The sequence below is a fragment of the Nelumbo nucifera genome, chromosome 6 (assembly GCF_055504915.1).
Source record: "Nelumbo nucifera cultivar China Antique chromosome 6, China Antique-T2T, whole genome shotgun sequence".
Lineage (NCBI taxonomy): Eukaryota > Viridiplantae > Streptophyta > Magnoliopsida > Proteales > Nelumbonaceae > Nelumbo > Nelumbo nucifera.
Window position 1 is genome coordinate 38,795,923 of NC_142654.1, and position 22,303 is coordinate 38,818,225.

Consider the following 22,303-nt stretch of genomic DNA (forward strand, 5'->3'; position numbering starts at 1 on the left):
AATAAACTGAACCATACCTTGGAAGGCGAGGATCAGTAAGACGTCTCTCCCGTAACTCTTCCATTGATAGTAGCTGCAGACAATCATTGAATTCAAATATCAAAGCAGATAACTGATAGAACTCTTTAAATAAAATGATCAAATTTTAGTTTCAGTATCGTTTTTTTTGGAAATTAAACCTGGCTTTTTCTTTTTCTTTTTCTTTTTTCTTTATGATGGTAGGTATTAGACAACAGGTTTCAGCAGCTAAACCATGACTAGGCTCTTAAGCTTTTGTTTTTTTTTTTTTCTTGAGTTATTTAATGATCTGGAATGTTTTAGCAGTCTCAGTGGATCCTAAGTTGAAGGTGACTAGAACAAGGCAATTCATCTAAGTAATCTAATCCTTGATCCTTGCTTAAATCTCTTTTCTCGGAAGTTCCAAAATCAGCTAAAGTGAACTTTCTTGTGCCAGATGTGTCAGCTAAAAGAACTTTGTTGTGCCAGATGTGTACATTGGTTAATTTGGACAATTTTGTATATGTTTGCTTTAAGTACATAGCTCTTGTGGCTGTACTCTCACTTTTCTTGTATCTTTACTTCACAATAAACTCTTTTTTTTATTGATTAAATGAAAATCAAATTATAGTTACCATATCTGGATCAGGCACCAATGGCATTGCAACTTCCTGGTGTTCAAACCCTTTTTCTTCCTTCTGCAATATAAATTTTGCAAGATGCAAGTATGTCAGATTCTGGCTTGCATATGTAAAAATATGTCAAGTTTATTCCCATCAAAATTAGTTTCCTTTTTGCCCATATACATTTGAAGCTAGCATTGGCATGCATAAACTATCCTGAATAAGGACTACATTCTTTACCTAATAAAAAATGGCCATTACCCAATCTTGGTCCCACCTATCTGGGGTCTTGGGAGGGATAGATTAAATATGGTCCTAACTTTCAGCATTATTTTTTTCTTTTTTTCTTTTGCAAAAACTGGCTGCTCTCAGACTCAAAGCTGCACTCTCACACTTGCCAACCCATGATTTTACCATTTCACCAAATCATGGCCCAAGATTTCTCCACCTGCGTATACACTGATATGCTCTTTTAAGCTATAAAAGCAAAGCTATCTTTATATTATTCTTATACTATTGTAAATAACTGAATTTTTTATAACTGAGAGGTAATTAGATGAGGATCATAAGAAGTCCCCTTTACACACCTTTGGGATGTTAGGGCATGGGTTATAAGTACCATATTCTCCTAATTTCTTTAACCTTTTTCTTAATTTAAGAGAAGCAAGAAAATTTTGGTTAATTTATCTTTTGTCTGTAGGGCCTGACTGTTGGCAAATGTCCATAGGTCCAAGTTATGGTCTATTTGAAGTTTCACAATAGTTTCAGAAATTTAATTACAGAAGTTAATGTTTTTCTCTTACTTTTACTTGCAGTGAAATTTTGTAATTTCAGCTATAGTGCTGTAACTCCAAGGGTAAAGTTTGTATATACAGGTACATCTGTGTATATTTGTTACAGGAGAAACATTCTATAGCCCTATTACTACTATAAGTATGATAGTACCTAGCTTAATGTTTTTCTCCTTATTTTTACTTGCAGTGGAATTTTGTAATTTCAGCTATAGTGCTGTAATTCCAAGGGTAAAGTTGTATATACAGGTGCCTCTGTGTATATTTGTTACAGAAGAAACGTTCTATAGCCCTAGTACTACTACAAGTATGATAGTACCTAGTTTATTTGAGATAACTAGTTGAAATCTTTTCTTCCAGCTCAAGATGTAACAAAGTCAATGGCAGCTCCCTTGGTAATCCAGTAATTCAGGGATAGGTAGAGCTTCAGTAAAATATGTTTTTTCACAACCAGTTGGGTTTGGTATTGCAATCTAAGAAGATAGTGCTAACACTGCTACAAAGACTAACTCATGCATTTGCTCGAATGTCAGAGATTGGATATAGAAGATGATTCTGAAGTTGATATTGGGTGGATTAATGGAGAGGAAGAGGGTCCTTGGCAGATGAGTCACCTTACCAGAGAAGCTAAGTTTCTTGTTTCCTCGCTGAATATCTCATTCACTTGGATCAGGAGATGAGCAAAATGAGTTGGCTGACAATCTAGACAGATTTTTTTGGTAATAAATAAAACGAAAAAAGTTTTATTACAAAAAGAATAAGATACAAAAAAGTTATAAGAAATCACCAACAAGATTTTGAGAACCAAAACCCACATCAGCAAAACAGAATAGCACTACCGCAGACCAGAACAATTCATAACCCATCATCCCCCCTTAAGAATTCCAAATCAACAACCATAATAACTTTCACCATTCAGGCCTCCCTTTAGACCTTTATTCAACCAAAGGATATCTCTTTTCCAAATTGCAGAATATTTTTCTCACAAAATCTTCCCCTCCTAAAACATATAACCCTGAGAACTTGCTTACTTGGACTTTTTTTCCAGTATCCTTTCCAACTCCACATTCTCTTCTATCTTTCTGACTTTATCAACAATTTCACCCTCACCTTCCTTCTCTTTTTCAGACTTCTCTTCCCCTGAATCATGCTCCCGTCCCATCTTCTCTTCTTCTCTCTTCTAAGTATCTTCTGTTTGGGCTTTAGGAAAAGACCCCAGATCCTTTTCCCCACCTCAAACTTCAGCAAGCAAATTGCTGCTTCCAGTTGATTTCTGACAGTCTACCCAGATCAGGGGTAAATAGGGAAAGGTTTTACTGGGGGAGATTCAAACCTTAAGAAGTGAAGAGGAGTGTTTCTTTAAGGGAATGTCTTCTGGGAAGATCCTGTCCAGAAGATCTTTTTTCTTGTTTTCATGTTTCACTTTTAATAGCTGCCAGATTTTGGATATTGTCTCAGTAAAAAACAAATCAAAGCTACTTGAATAAGATACTGCTGCCCTTCCTCCCAGTTTCTAGGAGATAAAAACATGTTCAATCTTGTAAGAATTGTTGGAGACTCACCACTGGACCAGGCAAAATTTTTATCACTTAATGGAGGATCAATAAGACCATTTTTTGAAAGGATTTTTGGCTCTGACAACCCCTGAACTTTGCTCTAGGCTGTGCAACTTAGTAGCTTAGGATGAGGGAGGTGCTTGCGAACCCGACAAATGAGGCTCATGTTAATCATAGGGTGTGGGGGAGGAGCTTGGTTGGTCGATTTGTTAATTCTGATCCAGACACGGAAGAGGTTAGGGAGTGGGCTGTTGCTGTATGGCGCCCAAGAAAGTCTCTGCAAGTAAGGAAACTAAATGCTGGATTCTTCCTCTTTGCATTTGATAGTGTGGTGGAGGTGAAGCTTATTCTGGAGCAAGAGACAAAGGAGGTGCGATCTTTGGAACTTAGAATCGGGAGGTGGTTTCCCCTGGTTGGTGCTATCAGAGATGTGGGTTTGTCAAGCTTGGTCTGGATTATAATTTTCGGTATTCCTTTACATGCTTCGAGTTTTCCTACGTTCAAAGCTGTGTGGGATGCTTGTGGAAGATTTATGTGTGGAAGCAAAAACAATTTCATGGAGGAATTTGAATGTTGTGCGAATTCTGGTGGAAGTTGTAGAGATCCAGGCAGTGCCAAACATTGTTATCTTTCTGCTTTGTTGGGGAGAGGTATGAATTAAGACTTGACATTGAAGGGACCTATCCCTTAAGGTGGGAGGATAGCTTCGAAGAGTGGAGGGAGTTCAGCTGCAAGAGAGCTCAGTGTTCTGACAATGACAGTGAGAAGCCAAATGGACAGGCAGTGGTAGGAAGAACAGAGGAAGAAGGTGAAGGTATTTTTCGTATTTTAGGGAAAAACAATGGGGAAGGCTCGATGGGTCATAATGAAACTGGAACTCATAAGAATTCAAAGAGCCGGGGAGTGTGTAGGGCCCAGCTGAAGTTGGATAACTTAACCGAAAGGGAGGGTTAGATTGTTTTAGTGGGCTGCAAAGATAATGTGGAGAAAGGGGAGGTGGAACACATGGACAGCCTTAATGAGAAGTCGGTGGATTTTAAAGAGGAGTTTAAGACTGCTGGGCTCAATGAAGACTCGACTTGGGCCCAGGTCATGAAAGTTGATAATAATGATATGTAGGCCATTCGGTCTAGGAAGGGCAAAGAAGACAAAAGAAGGCTTCTAGGTTTAAGGTATGGGACATTGGGAAGAGGATGTTCGTCTAAGGTAATAAAGGAACTGACTCGCCAGAAAGATGTATTTGGGTGATTGCCGAGTATGACAGGAGTGGTAAGAAGAGGATTGTCAGAAGAACAGGTGAGGATTTCATTGTTCGCCATTCTTCTCCCACTGATGGCGATTCTTGCTTCAGCTCTCAAACTATTAAAGTTCCCATGGTGGTTTGCTCTACTGCTGATTATGCTGAGGATGTTGGTGCGGTGTCTCAAGAAGTCAGGTATGATACAAGCCAGGAGGATGTGTTCGTGGAAGAAGATAGACGTGATGTTTTGTGCAAGTAGTGGTGCGTCTCTGGTGAAGGGTCAGGTCGGGGGTTCTCAAGGATATGGAGCTTTTGGGGTTCTTTTGTCTTTGTTTTAGTCCAGTATGTTGTGTCTTTCTGTTTATTGAGTCTTGATGTAATTTTGTTTTGTTGAGGGGATCGTGAGGTCTATAGTTTGGTTTCACTGGTTATGTCCCTCTCTCCAGTGATATCTTATCACCTTTCTTCTGTACTCTGTTTTCTTTTTAACGAAAACTTCCCTTTATTCTTTAAAAAAAAGCTAATTAAGGTAAAAAGTAAATCAAGGTACTGTTAATTAAGTAAATTAAGATAAGTAAATAAAGTAAGAAAATTAGTTTAATTAAGCAATTTGAGTTACTAAGTTAATTAAGTAAATTAAGTGATTGTACTTATTATTAGTTACACTAACTAAGTTAGTGTTTAAGTCTAATTTACTCTTAATTGTTGTTAATTATTTACTGTTAAATTAATTATAGTTAATTTAATGACTCTAATTTGATAAAATCCTTGAAGTAATTTACTTCAAGGTTAATAAAATTTATTTTTTAACTCAGATTTTTTAACATCTAAAGTGGCCTTTTCAAACTTTAGGGTCTAAAATAGCCTTTTCAAACTTGAGCAGTGCCACATAAGCAAGCTTTTATTATTTTATTCATTGTCTGACGGATCCATCGACAACATCTCTAACATCATTTGTTTTTTATCTTAAAGTGGTCTTTCTATCAGAGTTTGAGGGCAAAAATGGCCCGTTTAATTCTTTAGGGTCTAAAGTGACTTTTTTTGCAAAGCTCAAGGGTTATCAGAGACAAAAATCCTTTATTTGAAATGAAATCAGTAAACCTTCTCATTGCACTGTCACACTATTCTCCCTCCCTTCATCTCAGTTGATCTTCTAACCACTTTAATATGGTGTTGCATGGACTCCCCTAAATGGATGAAGAGCCTGTGTTGGAAAACGTGTTGAATTCCAACACTCCATGGATTCTTGAAGGACACTTTTATGTGAAAATTTTCTCCTTGCTTATTCAACATAAATGAACAGCTCATGTATACAATGAATATTATTTTCCCTATATAAAATGTTATTAACAAAAGATAATTATTTAAACATTTTCTATAGGTTTATAATGTTAAAATTCAACAAAATATGGACTACTTTAATAGTTTATCCTTTTATATAAATGCATCTGTGAGTCCTTGCTTTTTCACCTTGCCGAATCAGACTCCAGGACATGTGTCACATTCTGATTCATCTGTCCATGTCCATGTAAGTAATATTTCAGTCAAAGTCCCAACCCCACCCCCAACAAACACTAAGGCATACCCCAATTCCTAACAACTCTACCCAAAATTCCCACTTTCAAATAACAGACAAAAATCATGTATGGTTCTGGAGATATAAATCATAATAGAAAAGTTAGGTCCAAAATAAGTTATAGGTGGCAAAATGCATAAAGGGAAATATAGAGGAAAGAAATTAAAGAAATCCAGTTGAACTAGTATACTTTCCTCAAGGACATCAAAACAAACAAAAGTAAAATACGTTATACAAATAGCACATTCCTTGACTCACAAAAAAGGTCTCCAAACATGTTGGCAGAACCAATATGGAAGTGAAAAACATTGATGAAGTGCATTACTTGGAATGAAGCAAGCAAAGTGAATATGACACTTCCTCGTTGTGTCGCATCAACTCGCCTGGTGGCAAAGCTATTCCCATCGCGTAAACGATGAACCTGATATATAATTGGCACTGCAGAGTACATTTCATATACTAAATAACAATACAGATGTTATGCAGCCCAACAGACAAGATATTTTACCTTGGAAACTGTAGTAAATTTAGGCAAATTAGAACAAATTGTAACACTAAAGAAACAAAAACATTCCCAGCTGAAAACACAGGATGTGTGACTGAATGTTGAGTACTAAACTATGGTAGAAAAGGGAAATTTGAATGTAACTTTAAACATATGGATGCATGGGCTCTGGCACTAAAATTGTCATAATCTCATTTCTTGTCAAGTAGATAAAAGCATGAAGTGCTCCTTCAAAAGAAATAAATGAGTGTACATCTCATGCTGGAAATCTATACAAGTTATCTGTTTAAGTGGTGCAGCCCAAACTCCTGTCAGACAACCCAATGGCCCTTATTGAATGCTCCCCAGTTTTATTTTTCCCAAGGTGGTAATGTTACCAGCTGGTATAAAAATGTCATGGAAGATGAAAAGTGATAATGAATAGTTGCTACTACTTAGAAGGATGACCAGTATTTGCCATATGTGCAACAAGGTTGAAGAAGACACAAGATTTTTTCTTCTTGCAAGTTTACCAAGTACATTTGGGATTCCTTCTCTTGTTGCTTAAAAACAAATGTTCAGGCTGGTACATCCTTATGAAATATTTTCTCCAGACCATCTTTTGCATGTAGTAAGAAAGCAAATATTTTCTGGAGCATTGTTCCTCTTCAGTCTGCCAGGTTATATGGAGAGAGAATCAAAAACAAAATTTTAAATGGGAAGAAGTGGGGTCTGCAAGAGACTATATACTGATATTGGAAATATTATTGTGGATTGGATGTTGAGTCATCATGAACATGAAGATGTTAAGAGATCTTTTAGGTCTATTTTTTTTCCTAATCACAATATTCTCAACGATGATGTATGATGGATTTCCATTATTTATTTTTTCCCCTTTTGGTGCATTCATTTAACATGAAGAGATGAATGTGGTAACTCAAAACTCTTTCTCTATTTTAATAAAATTTGTACTTGGAGGAAACCTAATGAGGTCAGGAGTAATGAGTGTTTTAAGAGTCCATGGTGGAGGACCTTCAATATGAAGCTACTGTTACTTCTCAAGGGGCTGATAATGACCTGTCTCTTGGTTTTGAAGGAAAAGATAAGTTAGAGGGGGACTCTAAGGTGATTATTGACTGGACAAGCAATGGGAGGGGGGAGATCAGTAGTCTCTTATGCATCACACCGAAGAGGCTAGATCCTTTGCTAGTTTGGACATCTTATTCCATCTGAGCCCAAGCCCACCAACTCTATAGCTGGCAGTGATTAAATTACAAATTACCAATATGTGAACAGTAACATGATATTTAAGATATAGGCTTCACTTAACTTCAAAAATAATCAAAAACTACTTTTAAACAACTAGTTGAGTAGCAGAAGAGAGAGAGAGAGAGAGATAAGTGGAGTGGGGAGAGAAGCAAGTAAATGGATGAATTTTGCGATGGTTGTTTTGTTATGAAGTGTTGCTGTTGACAATTCTTATTAATTAGACCACAGGGGCTTTTTTGTCATTGTACCTTAAATTTTATTCAGTCGCCCTGTTATAAATAGAGTGGATGGCACTATCAGCCTCTCTCTCTCTCTCTCTCTCTCTCTCCTTCTTCTTCTTCTTCTTCTTCTTCTTCCTCCTTCCTTTCTCTTCATTCTCTGCTGATAAGATGGTATCAGAGCACAAGTATTGGGCCTGAGGACAGATAGATCAAGTGTTCTTCCTTTCTTTCTGTTTTTCTCCATATTGGGATTCAAGAAACTCATCTGTGATGGGTCTAGGGAGACGTTCTCCTCTGTTTCTCTCTTCCCCTTGGTCATGTGCCAAGAAAAATCTCTAAGACTGAGGTGGCTGAATGCTGTGAGGGGGTTCAGCAGCACTTTTTTTTTTCTTTTGGGATCATGGTGATCAAGTGGCCTAGAGTGGGGCTGGACTGTGCTTGTCAGATCTGTTTAGACTTGAAAACAACTTTGTTTGGTGCTGGAGGTGCTTCACATTGCTGCTATATTTGGCTTAGTAGTGATGCTTGTGTTCAGATTGGAGGGTGGTTCGTGTGGACTGCAGTCCTTGTTTTTCCTTAGTGCTGGCCTGTGTTAAAAGTGGTTCTTGTGTGCCCCCATCAACTGTGTTTTTAGCTGGACAGTGAAATTTATCATATCCTCTGAAGATACTACAATTTCTGGTGTTTCCTCAAATCAACACGGACTGAGTGGGGGGTTGGATATGAATTTCCCTATGGCTGATATTCCCTTAGATGGGACTTAACTACCTCGAGTGGTCTAAGAGAATTAAGCTTTATATTACAGCAAGGGGAAAGATAGGTTATATCAGTGATAAGATAAAGGACCCAAAGTCTGGAAGTGCTGAACATGATAAATGGGACCAAGAGAATAGTATAGTGATGTTGTGGCTTTTAGTTTCTATGCTGCCACGGGTGAAAACTTCATGTGGGCTGATACAACTTACGAAATTTGGGAATAAGCCAAATCTACGTATTCAAAGTAGAGGCACCATATTTATCAAAAAATAAAGCAGAGGCACTATGCAATGATATACCGATTGCAAGCTGAATCGTCCACTTGTAAGCAGGGGGAGAGGAGTCTCTCGGTGTAATTATTACTCAGATTTGACATTGATTTGGAAGTTGGATCATTATCAGAGTGTGGATTGGAAATGTAATGAGGATGCAAAAGCCTACAAGTCTCTTGTCTCCCAACAACGGATATTTGCCTTTTATTTTCAAGCTAGAGATATCAGAGAAGGAGTAGAGGAGAGGAAGAGAGAAGAGAGACAAAAACTGGATTCGAACTTGTAGTTGGCGGCGCCAGCTATTAGCTTATATATTAGGGCGACCCAACTAATAATAAAAAGAAAAGAAATTATAAGAGTGACCCTACGGCACTAAAGAACAGAAAAACACAAATAAAAAGCTTAAGAGAGGTGGTTAACTGATTCCAACACTCCCCCTCAAGTTGGGACATAGATATCAATCATGCCCAACTTGTCACATAAATCATTGTGCCGCAAATGATATAATCCCTTGGTAAAGATGTCTGCAAGTTGATCTGTGGAACTGACATATGGAGTGCACACTTCCCCCATTTATAATTTTCTCCCTAATAAAATGCTTGTCAACCTCAATTTGTTTAGTTCTATCATGGAGCACTGGGTTGGCAGTAATGTTGATAGCAGCTTTGTTATCACAATACAAGGATATAGGGCCATCAACAGGGAATCCCAACTCATTCAACAAGCTCTTTATCCACATAACTTCAGCCACTCCATGGGACATTGCTCTATATTCAGCTTCAGCACTAGACCTTACCACGACATTTGTTTCTTGCTTTTCCATGTGACTAGGTTTCCTCCCACAAAGGTGCAATACCCACTAGTAGACTTTCTATCATCAACTGATCCAACCCAATCAGCATCTGTATGCAGCTCAACTTTCAAGTGACCTTTCTTTTTGAAAAGTAAACCAGCCCCTAGGAACTTCTTCAGGTACCTGAGAATTCTATTGGCTACCTCTAAGTGTGTAGTCTTAGGAGCATGCATGAATTGGCTAAGAACACCCATAGCATAAGCAATGTCTGGCCGTGTTGTTGGTTCGACTGTCTTAATATGTATGTTTATCTTTGTTGGGTCTTAAGTCATTTGTTATTGGGCCTTAGTTATTGGGCCTAATCTTATTTAGTGTTCTATTTGTCTAAGTGTCCCATCACTAACCAGGGGCAGTCTAGTCAACTCATGTAACATTATGTAATACACTTATTTATAATAGAGTAGGGTCAGCTGAGAGATTTTTTTCCGCCATTCTCAAAACTTTCTCTTCTTCTTCTTCTTCTCTTCTCCTTCGGCAGCTGTGTTCCAGCAAACATGGTACCAGAGCCCTAATCTATCACCTGGTTACAACCGCCGCTCCTCTTCTACTCTTATCTAACTCTCTTTCTTTTTTCTTTTCTATCTTAGTTGCTGCAAAGGGACCCTAAGGTTGGTCGTAGAACACAGCAGGACCTACATCTAGGGTTTCCCTTGGTTGTAGGGCCCAAGGGGAGTTTGTCCCAAAAGCTGATGCCCTACTAGACTCATTACAACAGATTGTAGCCATTCGGCTAAGAGAAATCTGTGTGGAACAGATCTAGGTGGGAGGACTGATATCGGCAGTCCTAGAGCTGGTCGTAGGGGTGATTACAATTTGCGACAGCAGAGGCTAAAACACAGAAGAAGTCAGCACAGTGCAGCCGTGTGGTACTCTTGGTTTCAGCTCTGTTACGGATTTCTCAGGACTGAGTTTGCAGTGCAACAGTTTCCGTAAGTCTGAAACAGCTTTCTGTATATTGTGTTTACGTTTTTTATCTTTGCAAGTAGGAGAAGATGTCTTCTATATCCGGGGAAGTGTCTTCTAGAGATGTTAGGACTGGTGGGAGGTCTCCTAATCTGGAGAATCAAAATCTGCACAGCCTGCAGATCACTAATGTGTTGTTGGATGAGTACAACTTCAGAGAATGGTCTGTTTCAGCCATGCTCTTCATCACATCCCGAGAACTCACTGGTTATTTGGACGGGCTGAAGAAGGAACCTGAAGTGGGTAGTGTGGAATATGCAGTTAGGCGTAAGGAGAATGCTACTGTTATGTCCTGGCTACTTGCTTCAATGACTCCAAGAGTAGCTAGGACTGTTCAACATTTCTCCACTGCTGCCAAGATCTGGGAGAAAGTGTCTAAAGCTTATGGGCAGAAAAAAAAACAATGACAGAATTTATAGACTGAATCAAGACATTGCTGCCTTGAGGCAAGGGGATATGACTGTTGCAACATATTTTGCTACCTTAGAAAGACTTTGGGAAGAGCTAGATCATCACCTTATTCTTGATTGGGAGAATGCCAAAGACAAGGAAAGGCATGACAAACAAATTGAAGAGGGCAGAGCATTTAAATTTTTGGCTGGTTTAGATCCGATATATGAGAACATAAGGTCCCAAATTCTGGGAAGGGATGAAATGCTAGAATTACATCATGTTTATTACCTCGTGAGGAATGAAGAGGTTAGAAGAAAAGAGATGCAAGTTGATACTCAAAGTAAGCCAGCTGAACAGCCTGTTGAACATTCGGCCCTAATTTCTACAAATCAAAACGGGAATAAGTACTCGGACAAGAGGCATCTGAAGTGCACCCACTGTGGAGGAGAAATGCATGTGAAAGAGACTTGTTGGGTTCTCTATCCGCATCTGAAACCTGCTGCTTTGAGGAAAGATAAGAAGCATCAGAAGGGTCAAGCTGCAAGTGGGAATCTGGTTGCTAGTCACAGTGATGATAGCTCAAAACACTCATCCACAGTTACTTCTTCTCCCATGGGACAGATTGCTAATTCCTCCGGACCCGGGTCCTTGGGTTTCACTGCTGATGAGGTAGAGGTACTTATCTGGGCTCTAGCCCGTCTAAGGAACAATTCTCTTGCCTCCACCTCCCTTGCTAGATCAGGTATTGTCTCTGCTTTTAGTGCAACTAGTTCTATTGATCCTGCTTCTTGGATTATTGATTCCGGTGCAACTGACCATATGACACATATGTCTTCTCTATTTTCTTCCTATCATTTATTGTCTGGCCAAGATAAGATGAGGGTTGTTGATGGTTCTCTCTCTACCATCTCTGGGAAAGGGGTGGTTGACCTAAGCAAGGACCTCTCACTCAAATCTATTACGCATGTTCCCAATCTTTCTTCAAATCTCTTATCTGTTTCAAAGCTTACCAAGAATTTGAATTGTGGCATAACTTTTTTTCCTACTCATTGTGTCTTCCAGGACAGATTGACGAAGAGAACAATTGGGAACGGTCATGAGTATGGAGGTCTCTACTACCTTGATGCAGACATCAGTTCGGCCTTACAAACATCTGCTACTAGTAGTCAGTCCAATGTGAAGTCAATAGCTAGGTTACATTCGTGGCATGCTAGGCTAGGTCATTTACCTTTTTCATCATTAGAAGTGTTGTTTCCGGAATTATTCAGGGGTGTTTCAAGTCAAAATTTAGTTTGTGAAATATGTCAGCTGTCACAACAATGTAGAATTGTTTATCCAATTTCTAGTAATGAAATTCAAGCTCCCTTTGATTTAGTCCACTCTAATGTTTTGGGCCCTTCACCCCTTGTTTCTGTTGATGGCTTTCGGTATTTTATTAGTTTTATTGATCACTACTCTCGATGCACATGGATCTACTTGTTGAAAGGATGCGATGAAGTGCCACGGGTAACCATGGCATTTTACAAAATGATTGAAACACAATTTGCCAAGAAAATTAAGCAATTCAGGTCAGACGATGCTGCTGAATACTTTGAAAGATCCTTGAACCTGTTTATGGAGGATGCTGGAGTGATACATCAGTCATCTTGTGCTAGTACCCCCCAACAGAATGAGGTTGCTGAGCGCAAGAATAGACACCTATTGGAGACTGCTCGAGCCTTACTATTTCAGCACAAGGTTCCCAAACACTACTAGTCTCAAGCAGTCCTTACTGCATCATATCTGATAAATCGAATGCCATCCAAGGTATTGGGTATGAAAACTCCTTTCTCTGTCCTTTGTCCTCATCTCCTAGACTTTTCTCTTCCACCGAGGGTCTTTGGTTGTGTATGTTTTATACATGTAAAGGATCCAAAGAAGACCAAACTAGATCCTAAGGCTACTAAAGGAATCTTTTTGGGGTACTCTCCTACACAGAAGGGTTACAAGTGTTATGATCCAGTCACCAAGAAAAAATGTCACAAAGGATGTGGTGTTTTTTGAGTCTCAATCCTATTTTCACTCTTCCCATAATCCTCTTCAGGGGGAGACTAGCGGGATGGAAGAGGATTATTTTGTTCCCTCCTTTTTTGTGCCTCTTTCTGCCTCGGACCTTCCATCTTCTCCTCCTGATCCTCCTAGTTGTAGTATCCCGGGTGAATCTAGTGAGTCTCCCATTGTACCAGCTACCACTCGTGATGTTGCAGATGTTACTGAAGACTCCAGTAGGCAACAAACAGATATAAGAATCACCTACAACAGAAGGAAAAAGGGCCCTCAAACTCATGACAGCAACCAATTGGACTCGGATCAACCTGCCTTAGCAACTCCAGGTAATCTCATCACTCTTCCCTCTGATTTGGATCTCCCTATTGCCCTTCGTAAGCCTACCCGTTCTTATACTATCCGGCACCCCATTGCTGATTTTGTGTCTTACTCACATTTGTCTCCTCGTTATTGTTCCTTTGTGTCTACTCTTTCTTCTGTGCATGTCCCTACTAGGTATTCAGAGGCAATGTCTGACCCAAGATGGAAAGAGGCTATGAACGAAGAAATGAAAGCCTTAATGAAAGCAAGGACTTGGGAATTAGTGGATCTACCGGAAGGGAAAAGCATTGTTGGATGCAAGTGGGTGTTCACTGTAAAGCATAGGGAGGACGGGTCCATTGAAAGGTACAAGGCCAGACTTGTAGCAAAAGGGTTTACTCAAAAAGAAGGGATTGACTACAAAGAAACCTTTGCTCCAGTAGCGAAACTCAACACAATCCGAGTTATATTGTCATTAGCTGCAAACTTCTCATGGGAGTTGCATCAGTTGGATGTGAAGAATGCTTTCTTAAATGGCGACCTACATGAAGAGGTATTCATGGATCCTCCACCGGGTTATGAGTTTGGCAGGAAGGTGTGTAGACTGAGAAAAGCATTATATGGTCTTAAGCAGTCTCCTCGAGCTTGGTTTGAGAAGCTTTGCGGGGCCATGAAGAAAGGGGGTTACACTCAAAGTGGGGTAGATCATACCTTGTTCATAAGGAAGAAAAATGGCAAACTTACAGCACTTATTGTCTATGTGGATGATATGGTAATTACAGGGGATGATCAGGAAGAGATAAAAAGACTATAAAGAGTTCTTGGCTGCTGAATTTGAGATCAAAGACCTGGGTCAGCTGAGATACTTCCTTGGGATTGAAGTGGCTAGGTCAAAAGAGGGCATCTATATATGTCAACGGAAATATGTCCTTGAACTTCTAGAAGAGAAAGGTATGATGGGGTGTAGGCCAGCAGATACTCCAATAGAGCAGAACCATGGTCTATAGGAATCGGTAGGAGAGGACTACCTTGATAAAGAGAGATAGCAAAAGCTGGTGGGGAAGTTGATTTATCTGTCTCTCACTCGCCCAGATATTGCTTACGTTGTACATGTAGTTAGTCAGTTCATGCACTCTCCTAAAATCCCTCACATGAGAGCTGTGGAAAGGATTCTCAGGTATTTGAAGACTTGCCTGGGAAAAGGAATTCTGTTCAGAAAACACAACAAAATTGAAGTTGAAGCATATACTGATGCAGATTGGGCTGGTTCTGTTGGGGACAGGAAGTCCACCTCCGGGTACTGTACCTTTGTTGGAGGAAATCTATTTACATGGAGGAGTAAAAAACAAAATGTGGTTGCTAGATCAAGTGCAGAGGCTGAATATCGAGCTATGGCTCATGGTGTTGCTGAACTTCTGTGGCTTAAGATCCTTCTTGGTGAACTTGGAATAAAGATCGAGTGCCCTCTCAAGTTGTACTGTGACAACAAGGCTGCCATCAACATTGCAAATAACCCAGTGCAACATGATAGAACGAAGCATATTGAGATTGACCGACACTTTGTCAAAGAAAAAATAGTCTCAGGAGAACTCTGCATTCCTTATACTCCCTCTGAGATGCAGATCGCAAATGTTATAACAAAAGGGCTAGCTTCAGTAAAATTCTTGGACTTACTTGGCAAGCTAAACATGATTGACATCCATGCTTAGCTTGAGGGGGAGTGTTGGTTCGGCTGTCTTAATATGTATGTTTATCTTTGTTGGGTCTTAAGTCATTTGTTATTGGGCCTAATCTTATTTAGTGTTCTATTTGTCTAGGTGTCCCATCACTAATCAGGGGCAGTCTAGTCAACTCATGTAACATTATGTAATACACTTATTTACGATAGAGTAGGGTCGGCTGAGAGATTTTTTGCCGCCATTCTCAAAACTCTCTTCTTCTTCTCTTCTCCTTTGGCAGTTGTGTTCCAGCAAACACGTGTCATAGACAAATATAATAGTCTGCCCACAAGTCTTTGGAATTGTTTCACATCCTCACCTTGACAATCACCTAATCTATGGTTTGGATCAATGGGGGAGTCAGTAGGCTTGACTCCAAGTTTTCCTATATCCTGTAATAAATCTAGGGTATATTTTCTTTGAGAAATGAAGATCCCCTTTTTCGAACCGGCCACTTCAATTCCAAGAAAATACTTCAAGGGACCTAGATCCTTCACCACAAATTGAGTGGCTAGGAACTCCTTTAGTATCTGAATTTCCAATTCCAGTCGCCTGTGACCACTATGTCATCAACATACACTATCAAGGCTGCAATTTTTCCTTCTCCTTTTTTCACAAATAGTGTATGATCAATTTGACATTGTTTATAACCAATCTATTGAACAGCTAGGTGAAACTTGCTGAACCAAGCTCTCGATGATTGTTTTAGTCCATACAGGGACTTCTTTAAACTGCACACCTTTTTTTCTTGGTCTTGGGCATAGAAACCAGGAGGTTGCACCATGTACACTTCTTCTTCAAGATCACCATTCAAGAATGCATTTTTAATATCTAATTGGTGGAGATCCCAATCAAGGTTAGCAACAAGAGAAAAAAGAACTCTAATAGAATTCATTTTAGCAACCGGAGCAAATGTCTCTACATAGTCTACTCCATACACCTGAGTAAACCCTTTCGCCACCAACCGAGCTTTATACCTTTCTATTGTACCATCAGCCCTGTGCTTTACTGTAAAAACCCATTTGCACACTACCGGTTCCTTTCCCACAGGGAGATCCACTTATTCCCATGTATCATTTTTATGTAAAGCATCCATCTCTTCTTTCATTGCATCTGTCCATTCAGGTATTGAAAGAGCTTTTGCCATATTTTTAAGGATAGGGATACTGTCAATGGAAGAGAGAAAAGCACGAAAGGAGGATGAGATGTTCTCATATGAGATAAAGTGGGAGATAGGATGTCTGGTGGTACAGGACCTAACTCCCTTCCTTTGTGCAATAGGGATATCAAGGTCATTGGCAGAAGAAGAATCAATAGCAATAGGATCAGGAATGTCAATGGGAATAATAGTACCTGGTGGAATGTGATCTGTCCCTGGTGAATCTGATGATGTTGGTGGTATAGTTTCAAGTTGCTCCACAGCTTTTAAACTCGACTAGCCCTTGTAGCGACGACGAAAGACATGGAACAGAGGAGGGTCAGGTAGGGGAGGTAGTACTTGAAATTGTTTCTCCTCCACCCTATTCTGCCCTTGAGGAGAAACCAGGAAGAAGGGATCACCCTCAAAGAAAGACACATCCATAGAAACATAGTATTTCCGAGAGACGGGATCAAAACAACGGTAACCCTTTTAAGAAGAATGACAGCCCAAGAATACACAAGGAAGAGCACAAGGGTCAAGTTTACCACAAGTAGGAGACAAGTTTTGAACAAAACAACAATAACCAAACACACGAATGGGAATAGATAAAAGGGGAGAATTGGGGAATAGGAGCTGATGAGGGGCCTTGTACCCTAACACCCGAGATGGCCTACGGTTGATGGGATAGGTACCACATAACACAACATCCAACCAAAACCGTTTTGGAACACTCATATGGATGAGTAACCCACAAGCCACTTCAAGTAGATGGCGGTTTTTTCTTTCTGCAACACCATTTTGTTGAGGAGTTTTGGCACAAGAGCTACGATTGATAAACCCACACGAAGCAAAGAACTCTGTAAGATCACTATGGAAGTATTCTTTGGCATTGTCAGATTGTAAAATTTGGATCTCTGTCTGAAATTGGGTGAATATCATGTGTTGGAAATCTTTCACAATCTTTGGTACTTCATCCCTGGACCGCATGGGGTACACCCATGTATATCTGGAATAGTCATCAATAAAAGTAATGAAAGATTTATAGCCACGTTCAAATGGTAAAGTAACAGGGCCCCAAACATCAAAATAAACAATATGGAAAGGAAAATTGAATTTGCTATTTCTTAAAGAAAAATGATTTCTACAATGTTTGCTCAACTAGCAAGTTTGACATTTGAACTCAGACACTAACACTGATTTAAATAAATCTGGAAGTAAGACCTTTAACGACTCAAACGATAAATGACCCAAACGACTATACCATAAGTAAACTTGACTCATACTAGACTGACTCGTAGACTCAATGACCGCAAGACTAGCTTTGTTCTCCAGCATGTAGAGGCCATCCACCATACGACCTCTACCAATCATCTTCCCTAAGTCCAAATCCTGTAGAACACGAGAAGAAAGGAAAAAAATCACTGAACAGTTTAAAGAATTTGTAATGCTACTGATAGAAAACAAATTTATAGGTAATTTCGGAACATGTAATACATTAGAAAAGTCCAAAGGAAGGGTTATGGTTCCTTGACCAGCTATGGTGGAAAAAGAACCATCAGCTAATCTCACTTTGTCCTATCAGATAAAAGTTGATAGGATTGGAAACAATTTGACTTAACCGTCATATGGTTTGAGGCTCCAGAGTCAATTATCCAAAGGGAATCAGATGAATGGGAAGACACATGAAAGGTTGTGGCAAGATTACCATTACCTGAAGTATATGCAAAAGAACTCGAGGCAGGAGAAACAAAATCCATCTAGAGGATTGCTCTCCCATATAGATCAGTTGAAAAACAGCCCACTTGATGTATGGAACTGTTTGAGATTAGATGCAAACCAGAAAATGAACAAACAAGAGAGGAAGAGAAGAGAGAGCTGGCGGCAATGAGTGTAAGAGAGTAAGAGGTTCGAACATAACCCCTCTCTAACACTCTAAACATCTTATTAATAAGTTAATCTTTGACAAATTACAGAGAGGCCCTTGAGTGAGTAGGAAAATACAAAAAAACAGAATATTACAGAGTATGGGCCCAGAATAAGGCCCACAACAGAGAGAAACATAACATAACATGAAATGACAGTCTATGGGCCATTCGGCCCATCTTCTCTACACTCCCCCTCAAGCTGAGCATAGATGTTAATCATGCCCAGCTTGCCAGTGTCATGTTGAAGCCTTGCCTTGGAAATGCCCTTGGTGAGAAAATCTGCCAATTGTCCTTCAGAAGTAATGAATGGAAGACACACTTCACCGGAGGAGACTCTTTCACGAATAAAGTGTCTATCAACCTCAATATGTTTGGTTCTATCATGTTGTACCGGGTTGTGAACAATGTTGATGGCAGCCTGATTATCACAGTACAACATCATGGGTTTGTCATGATCTACCCCAAGTTCTTCCATTAAGGACCTTAGCCACAACAATTCCGAGACTCCATGTGCCATGGCTCTATATTCTACTTCTGCGGAGGATCGAGCCACAACTGTTTGTTTCTTACTCCTCCAAGAGACAACATTACCAGCCACCAGACTGCAATACCCTGAAATAGATCTTCTATCATCAATATTTCCAGCCCAATCAGCATCAGTATAGGCTTCAAGTTTCAGATGACCATGTTTGGCAAATAGAATTCCTTTTTCCTGGAGAGCCTTTCAGATAGCATAAAATCCGTTCTGCTGCTGCCATATGGGTATCTCTAGGAGCATGTATGAACTGGCTAATGCAACTAACAGCATACGCAATATCTGGCCTAGTCATGCACAGGTACAAAAGCTTCCCAAGAAGTCTCTGAAAGACCCCTTTGTCTTCCAACAAAGTTCCATCCGAAGCTAAAAGTTTGTGACTCATCAATAGGAGTTGCAGCTGGTCTTGCACCCAATTTTCCAGTTTCAGACAACAAATCAAGGACATATTTCCTCTGGGAAATAAGAATCCCATCCCTGGATCTGGCAACTTCTATGCCAAGGAAATATCTCAACTCCCCCAGATCCTTAATCTCAAATTCTGTATGGAGGAAAGACTTAAGGCCCAGAATGCCTAAGGCATCATCACCAGTCACTATAATGTCATCAACATACACAATGAGATACACTACTAGAGACCCACTTTTCTTCACAAAAAGAGTATGATCTGACTGTGTCTGAACATAGCCGAATTTAACAAGTGCAGCTCTAAATCTCTCAAACCAGGCTCTAGGAGATTGTTTGAGGGCATAAAGAGATTTCTTCAGTTTACATACCTTTCCTTGCATATCTTTCCCATACATTCCTGGAGGAAGACACATGTAGACCTCCTCATGTAAGTCACCATTCAGAAATGCATTCTTTACATCTAACTGATAGAGAGGCCAATCAAAGTGAGCTGCCAGAGATAAAAAAACCCTCACAGATGTCATCTTAACAACAGGGGCAAAAGTCTCCAGATAGTCAATCCCATATGTCTGTGTGTAGCCCTTTGCAACAAGTCTGGCCTTGTACCTCTCAATAGTCCCATCTGCCCTGTATTTAATGGTAAAAACCCACTTGCATCCAACTGGATCCTTCCCTTCAGGCAAATCCACCACCTCCCAAGTACCATTTTCATGTAGAGCATCCATTTCAGCCTGCATGGCATCTCTCCATTCTGGAACCCCAAGAGCTTCTGATACAGACCTAGGAATGGGGTTAGAAGCAACTGAAGAGAAGTAGGCACAATATGAAGGGGAAAGTAAGTCGTAAGAAAGGTGTTTGGAAATGCAGTGTGCAGTACACTTCTGCTTTCCTTTCCTAACAGCAATGGGAACATCAAGATCTGGGAAGGAGGATTCCAAGGGAGCTGAAGCAATACCTGTTATCTCATCTGTGATTGGGAGGGTATGAGCCTCATCTGTTGTAAGGGAAACCACTTGCTCATTCCTGGATCTCTGCCTTTGATACACTATGGGATTATGGGTAGGACGAGGAGGTAAAGAGATAGGAGCACTAGGACAAGAAGAATGAAGTGGCTGATCCTCCTTTGATTCATTTTAGGAGGATACAGATTTGTCAAGAGACTGAACTGGGACAGGAAGAGGAAGAGCAAAAACTTGTGACAGACTCTCCCCCTGTTGACAATGTCCTTCCTGAGAGGAACCATAAAAATGAGAAAGTTCATCAAAGGTAACATCCATAGAGACATGTCTGGTGCCAGTCTTTGGATCAAAACAACAATAACCCTTTTGTGTGGGGGAATAACCAAGGAAGATGCATTTGTGGGCTTTTGGTTCAAACTTGTGTCTCTGCACACTTGGAATGTGAACATAACAAGTACAACCAAACACACGAAGAGGAATTGGGAAGAGATCCTTATCTGGATGAAGAAGACTGAAGGGGGATTTAAACCCTAAAACCCTGGATGGCATACGGTTTATGAGATAGGTAGCAGTAAGTACAGCATCACCCCAAAATCTTGTGGGAGCATGTGAGGCAAATAAAAGACTCCTTGCAACTTCAACAATATGTCTATTTTTCCTCTCAGCAACTCCATTTTGTTCAGGGGTTCTAACACAGGAGCTTTGGTGAATAACCCCCATGTCAGAGAGATACAAGGATAAGCTCTTCTCAAAATACTCTTTTGCATTGTCAGATCTGAAAACCTTAATTCTGGTACCAAATTGAGTTAAAACAAGCTCATGAAATTGCCTCACAAGTCTCGGGACTTCGTCTCGAGATTTCATTAAGTATATCCAAGTGAATCTAGAAAAGTCATCAATAAACAGGATAAAGTATTTGTAGCCCCCCATAGAGGATAAGTGGTAACGCCCCCACACATCAGAGTGTACAATATGAAAAAGAAAAGATGATCTTTTATTGCTCACAGGGTAATTTTTTCTACAATGCTTTGACATCTGACATGACTCACAATTGAGACTGGACACACTGACTCCCTTAAACAGTTTGGGAAGCAAATGACTTGAAGCAGAAAAAGGTAAATGACCCAACCGACAATGACTCAACATAATTTGACTGACAGACTCTGAAGAAGTAGAACCAAAAGCAACATTCTTGGGATGATCAAAGCATTGGCCAGGGGTGTCGAGCAAGTATATTCCATTCGCTTCATGGCCACTCCCAATCACCTTCCAAGACTTCAGGTCCTGAAACACACAGTGAGAAGGGAAAAATGTTACACAACAATTCAATGACTTGGTCAAGCTACTTACAGATAACAAGTTGGTATTTAACTTAGGTACATGAAGAGTGGAAGATAAGAGTAAAGAGTCTGTAGGCTTGACAGTTCCCTTGCCAGAAATAGGGCAAGAGAACCATCAGCTAAGGTGATTTTGTCACGACCAGGAAGCAAATCATATGACACAAACAAAGTGGAAAGGTTGGTCATGTGATCAGAAGCACCTGAGTCAATGATCCAAGGGGTCTTGGGATTACCTGAGGTAGATGCATGGTTAGCAGAAAGCCCTTATACCTAAGTGAGCAAATGCAGTGGTGGCTGGACTTCCAGAAGGGTTGGATGATGAAGTTACACCTTCAAGCTGGCTGATCATCCTTCCAAACTTCTCATATTCAGCTTTCATGGCTGCCAAATGGGCACTTGCAGACTCAAACTCTGTATCTGTACTTGTGGCTGTATGTGCACTTCCTGTCTTTCTACTGTCATTCTTCTTTTGGAATCGGATAGGAACAAGACTGGGATGCAATTTCCAGCACTTGTCCTTAGTGTGTTTCGGCTTCTTGCAATATTCACACACCACCTCCTTCTTTCCTGTGCCACTGGGAGCTCCTGTAACCCCTTTGGGTTTGATTCCCAAATTTGCAAAATGATCATTGATACTGACCCCTTGAACTTGCACTTGCCTCCTACTTTCTTCACTGCTGACCAAAGTATATGCTTGAGACAATGAAACATCTTCCTTGGACAGATGTTTTGCTTTGTAATGTCATATTCAGAATTCAGCCCTGTCAAGAACTCAAAGACCCTATTCCTTTCAACCAATTTCCTATATGTTTCAGCATCCTTAGGGGTATCCCATGTCACGGCCTCTATCAAATCAATCTCTTGCCATATAGATTTTAGGGTTGAGAAGTATGCTGCAAGTGACTTCTCCCCCTGTCTTAGATTCTTCACATCACTT

General features: G+C 40.1%; 1 protein-coding gene across 10 annotated transcripts in view; it reads right to left on the bottom strand.

Moving 5' to 3' along the window:
* LOC104586388 (acyl-CoA hydrolase 2) overlaps positions 1-22,303 on the bottom strand; it is a 133,580-nt gene that overhangs the window by 84,352 nt on the left and 26,925 nt on the right. For all 10 annotated transcript variants that reach the window (XR_016077272.1, XR_016077273.1, XR_016077271.1 and 7 more), the window contains exons 9-11: positions 6,109-6,221; positions 633-695; positions 18-73 (exon numbers count right to left, since the gene is read on the bottom strand). Coding sequence is in view for 7 of the 10 variants with exons in the window: in XM_088889472.1 (XP_088745598.1) it covers positions 18-73; positions 633-695; positions 6,109-6,221 (232 nt within the window). In the remaining 3 variants the exon portion in view is untranslated. The remainder of the gene's footprint in view (positions 1-17; positions 74-632; positions 696-6,108; positions 6,222-22,303) is intronic.